Raw genomic sequence first — 17,947 nt, 5'->3', positions numbered from 1 at the left:
ATACAATGGATTTGGGGGGCACGTTCCCTGCCCACAACGAGCTTGCAGTTCTAAATAATATGCCAATCTTATTGTTTCTCCTCTGTCTTCCAGTTTAAGGATTTTTTAGTTATAGTCTCCTCTCACATTTGCCCATCCAGATCTTGGACTTTCTAGCTAGAAATTTGGCACAGGAAAAGTGACATAAGGGATTGCATGGGAGGTCTGTACACAACAAACAGGCAGGGGCTCTATTTGCATGCTGTCACTGGCTCCATCCCTGGAACATCCTTTCAATTTTCAGTTGGAACATTTACCTGGATTAAAAATGTCTCCTGCTCTTCTCTTTCAAAGTAACAGTCACAGAGCAGAAGTCTTAGCATGCAGACGCATTAGAGAGAATATAACTATAAAATAGGTTAAATTTGGAAATTAATATACTTTAGTGATGTGAAGCTAAATTTCAAATCCTGCACCTTCCTTTGAGATAAGATCTTTTTGAACAATTGCCAACTTGGAAATTAAATTTTTCTAGAATTCCTTGAGATTTTTCTTTAGTATTATTGAAAGTAGAAATATTAAAAAGGACTACATACCATAATCTAATACAATGCCTTCCTACTGTTTTTAGTCTCCTTCATCACCCCTTCTACAAACCTATTGCAAGAGAAAGAAAGAAGAGGAATGAAAATGCAGTATTCTGTTATTTGATCCCTCTAGACTGTAAGCTCCTTGTAGGGAGAGACTATGTCTGTTATATTGTACTTTCTCAATATTCATGATCTATGAATATAAGGGAGTAAAGGGGGTTAGTAATAGACAAATAAAGAGAAATGAAAGAAAACACATACAAAAGTCAGTAGGGTACAGTGTCTAGAGGAGCAGAATTTCGGGCTCCTCGCGGCTCAGAGGTCACAAGAATAATAATAATATTTGTTAAACGCTTACTATGTGCCAAGCACTGTTCTAAGCACTAGGAAAGATACAAGGAAATCCGATTATCCCACATGGGGCTCATAGTCGTAATCTCCATTTTCCAGATAAGTGAGGCACAGAGATGTTAGGTGACTTGCCCAAAGTCACACAGCTGGCAAGCAGCAGAGCTGGGATTAGAACCCACGACCTCTGACTCCAAAGCCTGTGCTCTTTCCGCTAAGCCACACTGCTTCTCAACTCTGGCCAGAGTGAGCATCGAGGCTGAGGGCTCTGGCTGCTGGGCTCTGACCCGCTAGCATGGTGCAATCAATCAATCAATCAATCAATCAATCAGTCGTATTTATTGAGCGCTTACTGTGTGCAGAGCACTGTACTAAGCGCTTGGGAAGTCCAAGTTGGCAACATATAGAGACGGCCCCTACCCAACAGTGGGCTCACAGTCTAGAAGGGGGAGACACAGAACAAAACAAAACATATTAACAAAATTAAATAGAACAGATATGTACAAGTAAAATAAATAAATAAATAGAGTAATAAATACGTACAAACATATGTACATATATTGTTGGAAATTTATTATGCACAAATAATGGTGCAGGGCAGGACAGGATGGCAGCTCCTCGATGAAGCGGGAGGGAGCCGTGGGCAGGTAGAGGAGGACGCCAGAGGCTCCGGATCTCCCAGTGGGAAAGCCGCAGTCTTTCTCAGCCGTATGGCAGCGGCCTAAATCTCCATGCCCAACGGGCATGGGGCACGTCAGGAGCAGGGGTCCTGGGAGTCACGTGGGAAAGGCGGCAGGTTCCCAGAGGATCTGCTCGGCCCTGAAGTGGAAAAAAACAGGAGTTGTGATATGATTATGAGTTGCTTCGAGAGGCTGCAGAAACAGAAGCTTTGCTTTTTCATCTTCTCTGGCAGTCTTCGATCCAAACTGTGGGCAGAGCTTCCTTTAGGGTACTCTCGGTGTTGGTTGCATAATCTCACTCTGAACTGGGAGAAGGCGGGAAGGAATTTACTTCCCTCAGTCAGTAGTATTTATTGAGTGACTCCTGTGGGCAGAGCACTGTCCAAAGTGCTTGGGAGAGTACAATCGAGGTAGAAAACACGATCCTGCCTCCAGGATTTCGCAGTTTTACTGATGGGCATTTGTGGGGGATGAGGTAATAATTTATGAGGTTAGTTATTTTGTGGCATGATTTTAATCCAGGGTAAAGATCAAACAGTACCTGCTGGTCCCCTGGCTTCTATGTATCATGTAATTTGGGTGGCAGATGATGTTCCATTAAATCAGTAGCTGCTATATAGTATGATTTTCCCACAACATGAAATTCTTCAAGAGCACACTGCTGCCTTGTAAAAGTAATAACTGTAATTGCCTTCCTATGAAGTTTTGGCTCATTCCTTTTGCGAAAAGAGCCTTGCCTAAAAGTTCACCAGGGCCCTCCAGCACTTAGAACAGTGCTTTGCACATAGTAAGCACTTAAATGCCATTATTATTATTATTATTATTATTATTATTATTGTTATTTCTGGATCTAAGTATCACTGAATGGGAAATCCACAACCTGGAATTTTAAAATTATATTACTTATCTTTGTCTTTACTGTCCATTTCTTCATTTTCAAAATTTACTATAAGGCAGGGTCAATTTTAAACTAACTTGTAGGAAGAAAATCGATGAAGAAAATGGAGTATATTGTAAAAAGTGTCTGCATAGACCAAGTAGGCTCCTTTGGTAAGAGTAGCTTAACGGATATCTTTCCAGGGACTTTTCAGTCACTTAACATACTAAAAGCATATCTTCTCCAAGAGGCCTTCCCCAACTAAGCCCTCATTTCCCTGTTCTGCATAGTCCTTGCACGTGGATTTGAACCCTTTATTCACCCTTCCAACAGCCACACAGCACTTATGTACATATCCATTATTTATTTGTATTATTGTTTTTTCTCCCTCTAGATTGTAAGCTCACTATGGTCAGACTACATATCTACCAACTCTGGTACCCTCCCAAGCTCTAATACATTATTCGCTACACAGTAAGCGCTGAATATATACAATTGATTGCTTGACTGATTGATTATCTGGGCCCACAGCTTTGGGAAAGCAAAAGTAGATGGAGATTAATCTTCCCTATGAAGAAGCTGCTAAGGATTTTGGTAGAATCGAATGGCATCCACTTATAATGAATAGCATGAGATCCAAATGACTGTACAAAATCAGTCGAGCCCGTCGGACGCCCCAATGTCTAAATTATTCTGTGGGAGTAAATTAGGCACTGGGAAGGCATCTTTATTTTTAATTAAGTAATTTAGTCACTAGAAAGATCAAGACTCTTAAGGAATGATTCTGTTCTAGGGCATAAGCCAAAGATCCTCTTTTTTCTTCAGTTTCATTAATCATGTAGAAAATATCTTCCAAGTAAATTGAGAATCTGACGTAAATATGCCAAGGAGACCAGCTCAAACAATCACTCCTTAATTTCATTCTCTAAGGAAGGTAAGACTGGGTCAAAAAACAAAACGGAAAGATCTATCGACTAAGAACAGGTAACCCTTGTTCATCTTCTCACATTCCCATTATTAATCATCACTGGTGAAGTTGGCAACAGCATTGCCAAAAGGTGTGGCAAAAAGCCTCTAGGATTTAGATGTTGGTATCCTTTTGTTGTTCACAAACTTTTTTGTGTCAGTAACGGTGCCATTAATGTGTTTTTCATCATGCCACTGCTTAGATCTTTTCTCATTTCCTATTATTCTCCGTCTCTGATTAACTTCTCCGTCTCAGTACTTCTTAACACAGTAATATGAAATCCGTTTATTTTAGGCAATGCAATCGTGACCTCATTAACTGGACAAAGGAGTGTGCCTAGATGATAGCCTCGAAACCCCAAGGGCGGAGGTTTTTAATCTTTCAAGGAAACCTTCAAGACGTCCAAACTCACACCTACACTTATGCACCCACACAGAAATACCCACTCGAACTGGTGGAGAGGAGGAGCAGCAGAAGCAGCCAGAGCCCGTGAGAACAGAAACTGCTTCTACTGCTACTGCTGCCACGGCCCCCCCGCCTGAGTTTGTATCTCTGTGGCTTGCTTATTGCCAGGTTTTCAGGTCAGCACAGATTCCAGGGAGCCACTGGTGGACAATGGAAGCAGGAGCAATTTCTCTTTTCCTTTGCCCTTTCCAATGTTACTGCTCCTTGCTGGAATCCCCAGGATTCTCATCTCCATAGGAAGCCCAGGATAGAGTGGGTCTGAAAGGCTGCTGCCACTGCCGTGATGGCCACACACCCCTTAGAGACTTCTGAAACAACCCAGGGAATGAAAACCTCTGCCTGAGGGAAATGCTTGGGTCGTTCCCCTACAAAGTGTCAGAATTCATACTGCCACGTGAGCTGTCTTGGTTAGGTTGTGAAAGAACGTGGTGTTTTGATCTGGGGAAACGGCAGTAAAGGACGTGGTAGTTTTTAAGGGTTTTTTTTTCCAGAGACAAAGCTTTTGGGGAGTTATCTTTGGAATGTGATTTCTGTTGACACAAGTAAAGGTGAATGTAATGTTGTCATTTTTAAGTCTTATTTATGCACATCTTAGTCTGTGACTGGGTTCCTCTCTTTATGGCTACGTGAAAGTCGACATGTTTCATGAAGACATCTCCCTTTTCTGGAACGATTTAGTCTGAACTATCGTACAGTTGTTGGCGGGTTGCAGACGGAGGCAGTGGTTGGAAGAGAAAATGCGGGGAAATTCCGGGGGACTAAAAGCCTTTTATTTCGATTGTTTCCCTTTAGGAGAGCAACTGCTGAGCCTGTAACATGGAGGATTGCCTTCATACGTCATCCGAAAATCTTTCCAAACTTGTCAGTTGGGCCCACAGTCACGGGACCATATGCAGCCTGATTCCAAATCTGAAGCATTTGCTGTCGGAAGGTTCCCATGGCAACTTGACAGCTATGTGGGGCTGCAGTGCCGGCCATGCTTACCACTGGCCACTGACTGCCACTTGTAGGGCTGGGTCCCAGGAGAGGGTTTGTTTCCAGGACAACCGGAGCTTCAATTCCGATAGTCCCAGCATCATTGGGGTGCCCTCAGAAACGCAAACCAGCCCCGTGGAGAGGTATCCCGGACGGCCAGTGAAAGCCAAGTTGGACTGCAACCGAACCCGAGACTCTTGCGACTTCTCTTACTGCAGTGAGCCTTCAGAACTGGATGAAGCCGTCGAGGAATACGAGGACGAAGCTACGCTGTTCGACATGGTCTGTGAATCTTCCGTGACTGATGAAGATAGTGATTTTGAACCCCAAACCCAAAGGTCTCAAAACGTCATTCGCAAAAGGCGCGGGGTCGGCGCGTCATCTGTCCTTTCGAGCTCCCAGTCGCAAGTCACCGACGAAAGCAGCGGCGATGTCATCGTCAAAAAAATCAAACAGGAAATCCCTGAAGATTACTACATCGTCGCTAACGCGGAGCTGACTGGGGGGGTGGATGGTCCTGCCTTGTCATTGACTCAGATGGCCAAACCTCAGCCTCATGCTGGACCCTCTTACGTGGGCCCCACTAAGCCAGCTTCCCACGGGCCACCTACGCTCAGTGCAGAACTGGACCTGCAGAGTGTTTCGGCTTCCCCACCCGTCATCTCCAGATCTGCCATCCAGAAGCCTGCCAGAGTATCTCTGGCTTCACCGAACAGAGGGCCGGTAAACACCCACGGCGCCGGGCAGCAGGTGGCCATGCAGGTGCCCGTGAGCACTTCCAACCCCAACAAACAGATTAGCATTCCCCTGTCCGCTCTGCAGCTCCCTGGACAGGAGGAGCAAGTGACTTCTGAAGAGCTTCTGCCTGCTCTGCCAAACCAGGTCCCGGCCTGTGAAGTAGCTCTCTCCCCTTCTATTAGCGCCGAGCCGGAAGTGAGTTCAAGTCAGCAGCAGCCCAGCACTGCTCCAGGCGTCACTGCTGAAGCTACTGCACAGTCAGTACCAGGTATGACGGCTTGGGATATCTGACGTGGTCGTGGAAAGAATTCGGGGCCTTTCGGGAAAGACCATCGGGATTTCCAGAACCCTACGCTCTGCGTTGGTGACTAAAATGGTGTCTTGGCATTGTTCAGATCACAGTGTTTTTTTGAAGGGCGCTAGGCGGTGGAACGACTGGGTTTTTATGAATCGAATTGTTGTGGAATCTAAGGGACCCGAGCAGTTGCTGTACTTAGGGCATAAAGGAGCCTTCAGGATGTAACCTTTACCCGTGCACTTAGGACGTAAAGCTGCAGAGTAACCTCAGTGTGTTTTTTCGAAAAGTTGATTTCGAAAGGCCTTTTTTGAGAACATCCGTCAGTAGTGAACAATATGATGGATCTTGTTGCTGCCTAGAGCCCTGTGGTGAGAGGCATGAGAATATCGAAGAGGAGCATAAGTGTTCAGGAGGGGCACTTTCCTTACTATTAGCATTTGCTTCTTTGAACCAGGTTTTCAACGCCAGATCTATGGTATTGATAGGTAGTATTACTCATGTGAATATGTGTATCTTTTGGCGGTTTCCAGTAAGAGCAATCCAGTTCTGTAGGGCATGACCGATCGGGAAGCTAAAAATGTGGCGGTAACACCTCAATGTTGGAGGAATTGATTCTTGGTCAGTGCCACTTGCACGCTTGTGTCCCAGCCAGGCATGTGCACACAGAGACACTACCAAAGGAATATGGGAAAAGATTTTTTAGAATAAGATATGGGATAACTTAGTTACAGTCAAGCCCGGATGGAGGCGGCTGGGTAGTTTAAGTGTCTTCTCAGCGTTAACTTCTGACTCTGGGACTTTCTGGCTCTCTGATTCTTTAGCAATGTGATTCTACAGTATTTGACACAGTGAGTGTTGGTTGCTGAACTGATCAACAATATTTGAGTTCTTACTGTATGCAGAGCACTGTGGTAAGTGCTTAGGGAACATACGAAAGAACTCAAAGACCAATCTTTCCCTTTGAGAACAGGTAAAGACATAGTTTACTCCCATTGAGCTGTAATATAAATTTGGCAGACGGAAAAGAAACGCGACCGCAGATATAGGACGGGAATATAGGTGTGGGAAGGGAGGACAACGATATATTTCAGAGACAGGAAAATATTATACTTTTGTGTAGTTATAGAAAATTCCCCCTAATGATAGCTTGCTTTTTGAGCCAAAGATTACTTGTATCATTAATGTCAATGTATTTGTGTTTTTAGACTGTGAGCCCACTTTTTAGACTGTGAGCCCACTGTTGGGTAGGGACTGTCTCTATGTGATGCCAATTTGTACTTCCCAAGCGCTTAGTACAGTGCTCTGCACATAGTAAGCGCTCAATAAATACGATTGATTGATTGATTGATTTTATTTTTCAATCTGTTATGCTGACCCTGTGCAGTATTGGCCAGGATCTGAAATTCATTAATTCACTTAACAAGAATTTATTGAGTGCTTATTGTGAGCAGAGCACTGGGCCCTCTGTGGGAAAGGAACTGTCTTACCTGATTATTATTAATTCACTTAAGAATTTATTAAGTGCTTATTGTGAGCAGTGCACTGTACTAAGCAGTTGAGAGGGTAAAATAGAAATAAAAGACCCAATTCCTGACTTCAGGGAGTTTATGATCTAATGGAAGCAGTTGGAAGATTTAAATTGTATAAAGTGGGAACAGAAGGAAAAGCATAGATATCACCGGTAATATTATTATTACCGTTATGGTATTTGTTAAGTGCTTACTATGTGCCAAGCACTGTTCTAAGCACTGGGGTAGATACAGGGTAATCAGGTTGTTCCACGTGGGGATCACAGTTTTAATCCCCATTTTTCGGATGAGGTAACTGAGGCACAGAGAAGTTAAGCCGCTTGCCCAAGGTCATACAGCAGACAAGTGGCAGAGCCGGGATTAGAACCCATGCCCTCTATCAAGAGTACAGAAAAATGAATAGGTGATTGAATAAATGGAACATGGAAATTAAAGTAGGCCTAAGTGTTGTGATTGTACATACATAATTGTTAAGGGTGGCTACTGTTGTGACACCAGAAGGGATAGCTGGGGAGTTTCTCCTGGAGGAAGTGAGTTTGAAAGGATTTGAAGATGGGTAGGACTGTGGTTTGGCTGATTTTCAGGGAAAGAGGTTTCCAGGCAGGAAGAATAAGCTAAGTAAGGGGCCAGAGAAAGGAGAGTCGAGAGTGAGACGAAGTAAGAACGTTAGCTCGTGAGGAGCAAAGAGGGTGATCTTTGGGGGTAGTGGGTGGCCTAGTGGCTAGAGCACTGGCTGGGTGTCAGAAAGTCATGGGTTCTAATCCTGGCTCTGTCACTTGTCTGCTGTATGGCTTTGGACAAGTCACTTAACTTCTCTGTGCCTCAGTCCCCTCATCTGTAAAATGGGGATTAAGACTGTGAGCCCTGTGTGGGACAGGGACTGTGTCCACCCAATTATCTTGTATCTACTACCCCAGTGCTTAGAACAGTGTCTGGCACAGTAAGTGCTTAACAAATACCATAATTATTTATTATTATTATTATTATTATTAGCACAGGCTTGGGAGTCAGAGGACCTGGGTCTAATTCAGGCTCTGCCACTTATCTGCTGTGTGACCTTGGGGAAGTCACTTCACTTCCCTGTACTTCAGTTTCCCTATCTGTCAAATGAAGGATAGATAAGTAGCTGTTCTCCCTCCTATATAGACTGTGAGCCCGATGAGAGGCAGGAACCGTGTCCAACCTGATTATCTTGTTTTTATTCCAGTGCTTAAGATGATGCTTAGCACATAGTAAGTGCTTAATGAAGGCCATTACAGGTGTTCATGCTATCATCATCATCATTATTATTATTATATGTAGTAAGATAGCACTTGTGGAGAACCTTGAAGTAAATCGTCAGGATTTCTGCTAGATCTGGAGGGAAACGGGTAGCCATTGAAGGCTTTCAAAGAGGAGAGGGTTGTGTTCAGAATGATTTTCAAGAAAGATGATCTGGACAGGAGAGTTGAGTATGGAGTAAATGGGAAAAGCGAGAGACAGGGAATTTCAGTGAGAAGGCCGATGCTGTAGTCTCTTCGGGAGATGGGGAAAACTTGAACGGCATCGTGACTGTAAAACGGAGACTAAGGGGTGGGTCTAGGAAATGCTGCGGAGGAAAAAAATGACAATATTTTGCCAAAATTTTTTGGCAAAAAATTGAACAATAAACCGAATGTGTGAAGTAGAAGACGCCAGCAAAATTTCAGCAGGGACGTTGGTGGTATTGTCAACTGTGATGGGAAAGTTAGGAGGAGGAGGGGGTTTTTCTGGCAACATGAGTTAATTTTTAGCCTTAAAGCTGAACTTCCACTTCATTTCTTGTCCTTTTCCTTCCTTGCCCTCTGGGAGAGAAGCCAAAAGTGAAAAGAGTAAGAAGAAAGAAAATACAGTACAAGGGTAATTTACAAATTGATGTGATCCAACTCTAAACAACTAAGAGTTGACTATTCCCTGATGTCTTTTGAAATGCAGCAGTCCTGTTCAACAAAAGTTGTAGCATTAACCAAATTCTAGATTTAAAGTCAATTTAAGCAAATATAAGAAAGTCAGAACCCTGTGGTTGATCTGCCGTTTGTCTGGTGTATGCCGACATACAGTATGTGTTTCCTATTCTCCTAATTCTGTTTGTCATCAGACAAATGATTGAAGTATTGCTTTCCGATGAATTTCAATATCAGTCTCTTTAGAGTGGGCTTCTTTTTATTGAGGAAGATCAAAATGTACATACTCTTGAATGAATAATACCTCTTATGTGTACTTGTCTCCCCAGGAATTCCAAGCAGTACCTGTCACTCAAGAGTGGTAGGCAAAGGGAAGATACGATTTTCCTTATTTTACAAGCGGGAACTGAGGCACAGAGAGATGAAGCAAGTTCAGGGCTAAATTAACTAGCCACAGTGTTAAGTATCTTGTTATAATAGTGTCGTAATCACTGGCATGTTTTCCTCTTTTTTCTTTGTCAATCTCCAACCAGAAACCTAGACTGTAGATTGGCCCCAGTTTAGGCAAATAATGGAGAGGTTGCAGTTGAGAGGGATTTTAATATCCTGAATGCATGGTTCCTGCTCAGAGGAAAAAAAAAGCTTTATGGAAAATTCTCTGAGGCATACCATGATTTGGTATTTGATGAAGTTACAAAGCTCATATTTAAGATGTTCCCCAAGCATTAAGATGCTGTTAATAGATCTGTGAATAATTTTACAAGACAGAATGGATTGCTTTTGGCTAATACGTTTACTAAAGGCTGCCTCAGGGGTCATATATTGCTTTAAGTGGTCATAGATTGCTTTAAATGGTCAAATGAACAATTAAGCCACTGTGGTAGTTGAGACAAGTCTCTCTTTTAGCTTGGAGTATAGTGTAGAGGCCACTGGCAACTCAGCCAACATAATCATTAATTTGAAACTCATTCTCCAGAAGAACTAAAAATAACATGAGCTCCATTATATTAAAAAAAATAGCTTGGGTAATTTTGTGCAGACTGCAAATGCCCTTTCCTAAAGAATAAAAGCATTATGCCCTGAATTTTCAGAAAATCTAGGAAGTAAATCAGAGTGATCTGTCTGCAAGACTAGTACTGAATAGTCTGAGAAATCTTCATTTTAACAGCTTTTCCTGAAGCACAAATACGCTCTTACTTGGCAACCCAAGTCTCAGGTGTTTCAGAAAAAAATTTGAATAATGGTTGTTTAATTGTTCTGCAAATACCAGCAAATATGTATCTCCTGTTTATGGTTCATTTTAAAAGACCCATCCTTCTGTAAAGTGTGGATTAATGCAAGCCTAAATGGACTAAATCAGATGGTCCGAAACCAAACAACTGAAGTCTGATTGATTACATTTTCATCTACCAAAATCAGCCCTTGGATGATCTCAATCATTGGAAATTTTCATTAGGGGATATAGGGTGATGATGGATTCTCCCACTGGGAATGACTTCAGGACCAAGAACTCGCAAAGAGGACTTGATTTTAATGCTAGTGGTTTGTGCAGCAACACTGGTGCACTTGTGTCCCTTCTCTGGACCTCAGTTTCCTCATCTTAGACCGTGAGTACTGTGTGGGACAGAGACTTTGTCCAATCTGATTATCTTGTATCTGCCCCAGCTCTTAGCACAGTGCTTGGCGCATCGTAAGCCCAGAGTTGATGATTGTTGTTTTGCTTACACCAACCACAGGCCCAGATGTCGTAGCTGTGAAACTCTGTAGAGCTCAGTTTCAAGAAGAGGAGGCAGGGTTAGATTAGACACCGAGGCCAGGTCTGCACAAGGAAAACATTTGTGTGTGTTGTTTTGGGGGTACTTTTTACCCCAAATCTGCACAAGCCCATTGTTAAATGCCAAGATTTCCTTCTGAGCGCGGGGTGGAAAGAGGATGGCGCTTTAAAGGGGAAGATCTTTAAAAGGTGGGAACAGAAGATAGGCTTCAGAGAGGCGGTGGTTCTAGTGTGGGACACAGTGCGGGATCTGATGGTCTGTCTTCTTAACCCAGTGCTTACCGTTGTGCTCAGCACCTAGTTCTTAATTAAGGTTGTTATATGCATTCATATTACAGATGAGAAAACTGAGGTGTATAGAGGCTAAATGACATGCCCACGCTCACGTAGCGGGCCAGTGGCAAAGCTGAGAGCAGAGTCCAGATCCTCCGACTCTCAGATTCATGATCTTTTTGCTGCACCATTCTAATAATAATAACAACAATAATAATTGTGGTATTTGTTAAGCATTTACTGTGTGCCATGCACTGTACTAAGCACCAGGGTGGATACAACCAAATCGGGTTGGACACAGCCCCTGTCCCACATGAGGCTCACACTCTCAATCCCCATTTTACAGATGAGGTAACTGAGGCACAGAGAAGTAAAGTGACTTGCCCAAGGTCACACAGACTAGCGGCAGAGCCGGGATTAGAATCCGTGACCTCCTGACTCCAGAGGCCCTTGCTTTATTAGGCCATGCTGCTTCTCCGTTCTGCCACACACAATTGTTCCATCCCACTATAATTATCCTGTTTCATGTTTATACAGGATACATGTAAAATGCAGTATTTTTTCTCTATGTTATAATAACTTTCTGATGGTTAAAGTAACAATCTATGTTTTCCTGTTTTGCTAGGATTTGTAACTGGATAATAGAATATAGGTCTGCATTTGAAAGTACTTTGATGTATTCCAGTAACTGCTTTTATCAAGATATGGTTTGATCTTATCTTGTGACCTACTTAGATAAATTAGCATCCTCCTACCCATTTGGTTATTACTTCTGAGATAGATTGTAATGAATGTTAACAACCTTAGCTTAGAGGAGGTAATTCATTAGTGTTTTGTGTTTTTCGATTTCTTTCTGCCTTATCACCTATTAATTTTTGTGTTTTATATGCCCCATACATCTTAGTTTCAGGCCAGCCTCAATTAACATTTGCCTTCGCTTTATAGTAGCACCTCTACAATGTAGCTTTTAACAAAAAACTGTTCTCAGATCCTATTGCTTAGTTGGCGTGAATACCATCTAGGCTGCTGGAAAGAACAGTTAAATTTAATAGGAGGTATTGCTTCTGAACAAGTATTGGGCAATTTCTTTTTATTGCGATGACAGTATTTTGGATCTCTTATTTATATTAGGTAATATAGATATATTTTATATAATCTATAGCTCGGTTGCTGGGTTTTAGTCCTGGTTTTGCCTGCTGGGACGATACCATCAATGGTGAAGGTTACGAACCAAAGAGCGATCTAGGGTATTCTGAATTCCTTGGCCCGAAGCCTGATCGAGAATTTCTCACCACCTCAGTAAAGTGCAGAGGCCTTTCCTCAGTCACCTTCAAAGCCTTATTAAAAGCACATTTCCAAGAGGCCTTCACTAAGTTCTCATTTCCCTTAGTCCCCTTCTTCTACATCACCTATGTACTAGGATTCATTCATTCATTCAGTCATATTTATTGAGCGCTTACTGTGTGCAGAACACTGTACTAAGCACTTGGGAAGTACAAGTCGGCAACATTACCCTTGGAGCACTTGATATTCACCCCACCCTCAGCCCCACAGCACTCACGTGCATATCCGTAATTTATTTTAATACCCGTCTCCCCCTTAGACTGTAGGGTCCTTGTGGGCAAGGAACTGTTGTACTCTCCCAAGAGCTCTGCATACAATAAGCTCTCATTGCATGCTATTAATCGATTCTCTGTTTTCATGGCAGCTGTCAGTTAAAAGCAGACTCCTTCCTTATGTTGGTGGATCAAGTTCAACTGGTTTCTTTGTCAAAACCTGATTGCTAACATTAATGCTGTAATAAAAATATTCTGTCTGGTGGGGCTGATGAGTAGCATTTGAGACTGGATTAGGCAAGCTGGATACTGATTTGCCTTTAATGAACTTAGCTAGTTTTTGTCAGTCTCTCCCTTCTAGACTGTGAGCCTGTTGTTGGGTAGGGACTGTCTCTATATGTTGCCAACTTGTACTTCCCAAGCGCTTAGTCGAGTGCTCTGCACACAGTAAGCGCTCAATAAATACAATTGAATGAAATGAATGAATATTTATTTAGCACCCACAGACAGCCTAGAACCTGAACTAAACTAGAATGCTTCTGACTTCTCAAACTGGTTAGAAGGGAACTAAACTAAAATGATTCTGACTTCTCAAACCGGTTAGAAGGGAACTAAACTAAAATGATTCTGACTTCTCAAACCGGTTAGAAGGCGTGACGTCAAAGAAAGACTCTTTGGGTAGAAAGAGTAGAAAGACTGTGTAGAAAGACTCTGTGGGCTCTCAGTCTGCTTATTGCAGATAACATTCTTTGGGTAGAAAGAGTAGAAACACTCTGTAGAAAGGCTCTGTGGGCTCTCTGCTTATTGCAGATAACATTCAGATAACTGGGTTATATTCTTTTTCCTCTGTGGATTAATATATCTCCTCTGAGTATTTAGAACAGTTCTGACCACGCGCTAAAGAGAAAGCATGACAGAAGTAACTTTGGAAGTCCACCCTCTGCCTATAAACTAATAGACCAATTTAGTTTATCTTAGATTAATTTAATTGAGTTGGATTAATAACTAATGTTAACTAATGAATCTTCAATTTCAACGTGATCTTCGTCGTCACCACACTCGGTTTTGTTGTCTGGTCAATGGCGTGCTGGACTTTTGACATTCTGCTTTGTATATATTTGACTATCCCCGTATCTTTGGGCAATATATCACCTAGATGGAAGAATTGGGTGACAGCATTAAGTTCTGTGTTGCCGATGAAAATCTCTGATTGTATGTAAGGTTTCCTGAATGTGGGTGGGATATTCTTTCTACTTCCTTTCTTTTTCATTTTCTTCCTACTTCTTGTCCATCCATAGTGCTGGGCTGAATCTTCAGAATGATTTTAAATCCTTTGTATGTCTTGTTTCCGTGCCCCCACAGTAACTTGCATATAGCACTGTCTCAGAGACTCAGTAATGTTCATAACCTACCGAAGTGGAAGCATTTCCTGGTGGGTCAGAAGCATAGTCTGACTGAACATGCAGATCTCTCATCGCATGCTCAACCAAAGCAGCGTAGAATAGATTGAACAGGACTAAATCTAGCGCACTTCACTAGCACTTCAAATCTACTTCACTCAGACTGTTGGGAAAAGGGTCATGCAGGACACCTTCAACTCCATGCCTCTTCCAGCCGCTTCTTCCCTCTGTACTAAAAGTGATGCCTGAAACCCAATGTATTTGTTGCTTTTTTCACAAATGTACCTGGAGTACAAACATTCTCGTGAGGATGAGATGGACAAGCAGAAGACTGCATTACTATAAGGCAGTCATGAATTGGCTGTCACTCACCATGGCTTTGCACAAAAATGTTTTTCGAAGCTGGTTTTGGTGAAATCACAGGGTTGCACAGTGACACTGTATCAGTAGTTTATTAACATTATAACTGTTTAAAGTCCACTCCAGTGTTTATTATTCATTGGAAACAGTGAACTTTAAGCCGTTGTATGTAAATGGTTACCTGTATTGTGTGTATGAACTACAGAGAAAGTGCCAGATAGCAAACCGAAACAAGCTTTAGAATAGCTCTGTCACTTGTGTGCTGTGTGACCTTGGGCAAGTCACTTCACTTCTCTGGGCCTCAGTTACCTCATCTGTGAAATGGAGATTAAGATTGTGAACCCTGTGTGGAATAGGGGCTGTGTCCAACCTCATTGTCTTGTATCTACCCTGGCGTTTAGAACAGTGACTGGCACATAGTAAGAGCTGAACAGATACTATAAAAAAAAATTTGCTGAACCTTAGGGAATTTCACCTGGGGAGACAAAAACTATGTGCTATTTCAATTGTTTTCGAGCCTTCTTTCTCTTAATCCCTCATGATTGGCACAACACTTTTGATTATTTAGGCATGTGTGGAAATATAACTGTGGTATTATAGGAGGAATGCCTATGTATGTATCCTTGGTTATTCGGCCCTATCTGGATCTTTGGTTCATAAGGACAAATTGGTTTCAATGAACAGTAATCTACACTATGCCAAAATATATATACACACACACACACACACACACACACACACACACACACACACACACACACACACACACACACATATATGTACACTGATATACTGCAGTTGGGTTTTGAATCACTTCTTATGTGTTTAGCCACAGAATATGTTCCACAGATACAGAAATTACTTGCTACCCACTCCCTTCTGCGTCACCCTGACTTGTTCCCTTTGCTCTTGCCCCCTCTCCCAGCCCCACAGCACTTATGTATATATCTGTAATTTTATTTATTTGTATTGATGTCTGTCTCCCCCCCACCCCCCAAACTGTGAGTTCCTTGTGGGAAGGGATTGTCACTCTTTATTGTTGTATTGTTCTTTCCCAAGTACTTAGTACAGTGCTCTGCCCCCAGTAACTGCTTAATAAATAGGAATGAATGAATGAATGAGTTTTTAGCCTGAATTGCATAATACATGGACTAAACCATTTTCTTAAATCAGAACCAGCAGCACCAACGTGGGGTAAACTTGTGACAGGACAGTCCTGCAAAGTCTAAACCAGCATTGTGACTCCAGAGCTCTGACCTCTAAATTCCCTTCAAGTCTTCCTTGATTAATTCCCAACACTCAAATCATTTTTAGCATAACACCATCTCTAGCACTTAAATATTTCTTTTTACCCATCCTCAGTGTGTGTATGTGTGTATTTGTAAGAAAAACTGGCAGTTGATAGTGTATTATTGAATGTGAGATCTAAGGATGGGGAGGAATTGAGAAAGATACCTAGGTTTTGGACTTCGTGGACAAGGAGGATGGTGGTGTTATTGACAGAGATGGGAGAGTTACGAGGGAAGAGAAATATTAAATGCCGGCAGAACATCCAAATAGAATTTCCCTGGAGGTAATGGAAGATGAAGAATTGTAGGTTAGGTGGGAAGTCTTGGATGGAGAGAGAGATCTGGGAGACATCCGTGCAAAGATGGTAACTAAATCCGTGTGAGCAGATAATCTCCCTGAGAGAGTGAATGTAGAGGGAGAAGGATAAAGGATCCAGACTAGAGCCTTATGGTATGCCCACAACAAGAGGATGAGAGGAGCCAGCAAACGAAACTGAGAAGTATCAGCTAGTGATGTAGATTGGATTAATTATGTGACAGCAAAACTGAGGCCTGATAGTGTTCCAAGAAGGGAGCAGTAGTCCCCAGCTTCAAAGGTATCTGAGAGATCAAGAAAGATTAAACATAATAGAGACCTTTGGATTTTGGCTATGAGATCAATCGATGGATGGATGGTATTTATTGAGTGCTTACTGTGTGCAGAACTCTTGGAAGAATATAATACAAAAGAATTGATACTCATGATACCTGCCCACAGTGTGTTTGCAGTCTAGACAGAGCGTGGAATGTGTGTGGGGGTGGCGCGGGGGAGATGGGCAGGGATTGAAATATGTGCATAAATGCTGTGGGGATGAGGGTGGAGTGGCTATCAAGTGCTTAAAGGGTGCAGAATGCTTAGAGGACCAGCGTGGCCTAATGGAAAGAACACAGGCAGGCCTGGGAGTCAGTGGGACCTGAGTTCTAATCCTGATCCCCCACTTGTCTGCTGTGTGACCTTGAACAAGTCACTTAACTTTTCTGTGCCTCAGTTTCCTCATCTTTAAAATGGGGGCTCAATGCCTGTTCTCCCTTCTGCATATACTATGTAGAATTGGAACTGTGTGACTGTGTCTGACCTGATTAATTTGTATCTACCCCAGCACTTAGAACACGTAGAGCACATAGTAAGCCCTTCTCAAATTTAATAACCTATTAATCAGTCGTATTTATTTAGTGCTTACTATGTGCAGAGCACTGCACTAAACACTTGGGAGAGCATAAGAGTTGGTAGACATATTCCCTGCCACAATGAGCGTACAGAATGCTACTACTACTAATAATGATCCTAGTGCATGGGTGATGCAGAAGGGAAAGAAACATGGCCTAGTGGAAAGAGCAGGGACCTGGGAGTTGGAAGGTCTTGGGTTCTAATCCCTCCTCTGCCACATGTCTGCTGCATGACCTTGGGCAAGTTACTACACTTCTCTTTGCCTTGGTTCCTTCCCCTGTAAAATGGGAGTTAAGACTGAGAGCTGCATGTGGGGACAGGGACTGTGTCTGACCTGGTTATCTTGTATCTACCCCAGTGCTTAGTACAGTGCCTGGCACCTAGTAAGCACTTAAGTGCCATTGAAAAAATTGAACGAGTAAGAGTGAGTAGGGGAGGTGAGAGTTTAGCCTGAGTGAATTTGCAGAGTGTAATCTTGGTGAAGTGAAGGGGTCGGAAACTTGATTGTAGTGGGTTGAGAAAGGAGGAGCTGGTTTGGTCTACAAGTGAGGCCTTGCACAGAGCAGTCAAAATGTGGTTAATGATATAGGAAGCTGGGTCACTACATTTGCAAATATTAGCCAGCTAGAATTAATGTCCCTCTGTATTGGGGGATAAAATTCAGGTTTATGATGAACTGCATAAGGAGAGCAGTTAGAAATAAATAACGTGTTAATCAAT

The 17,947-nt window shown here is 42.5% G+C and overlaps 1 protein-coding gene across 1 annotated transcript in view; it reads left to right on the top strand.

The window, feature by feature from the left end:
* The window catches only part of KIAA1958 (KIAA1958 ortholog), a 116,580-nt gene that overhangs the window by 51,029 nt on the left and 47,604 nt on the right, over positions 1-17,947 (top strand). The window contains exon 3 of the mRNA XM_038770326.1: positions 4,699-5,887. Coding sequence (XP_038626254.1) covers positions 4,723-5,887 — 1,165 coding nt within the window. The 5' untranslated portion in view covers positions 4,699-4,722. The remainder of the gene's footprint in view (positions 1-4,698; positions 5,888-17,947) is intronic.

Source organism: Tachyglossus aculeatus, chromosome X3 (assembly GCF_015852505.1).
Source record: "Tachyglossus aculeatus isolate mTacAcu1 chromosome X3, mTacAcu1.pri, whole genome shotgun sequence".
Classification (NCBI taxonomy): domain Eukaryota; kingdom Metazoa; phylum Chordata; class Mammalia; order Monotremata; family Tachyglossidae; genus Tachyglossus; species Tachyglossus aculeatus.
The sequence above is the reverse complement of the archived record's forward strand: the minus strand, read 5'-3'. Positions and strand labels throughout refer to the sequence as shown.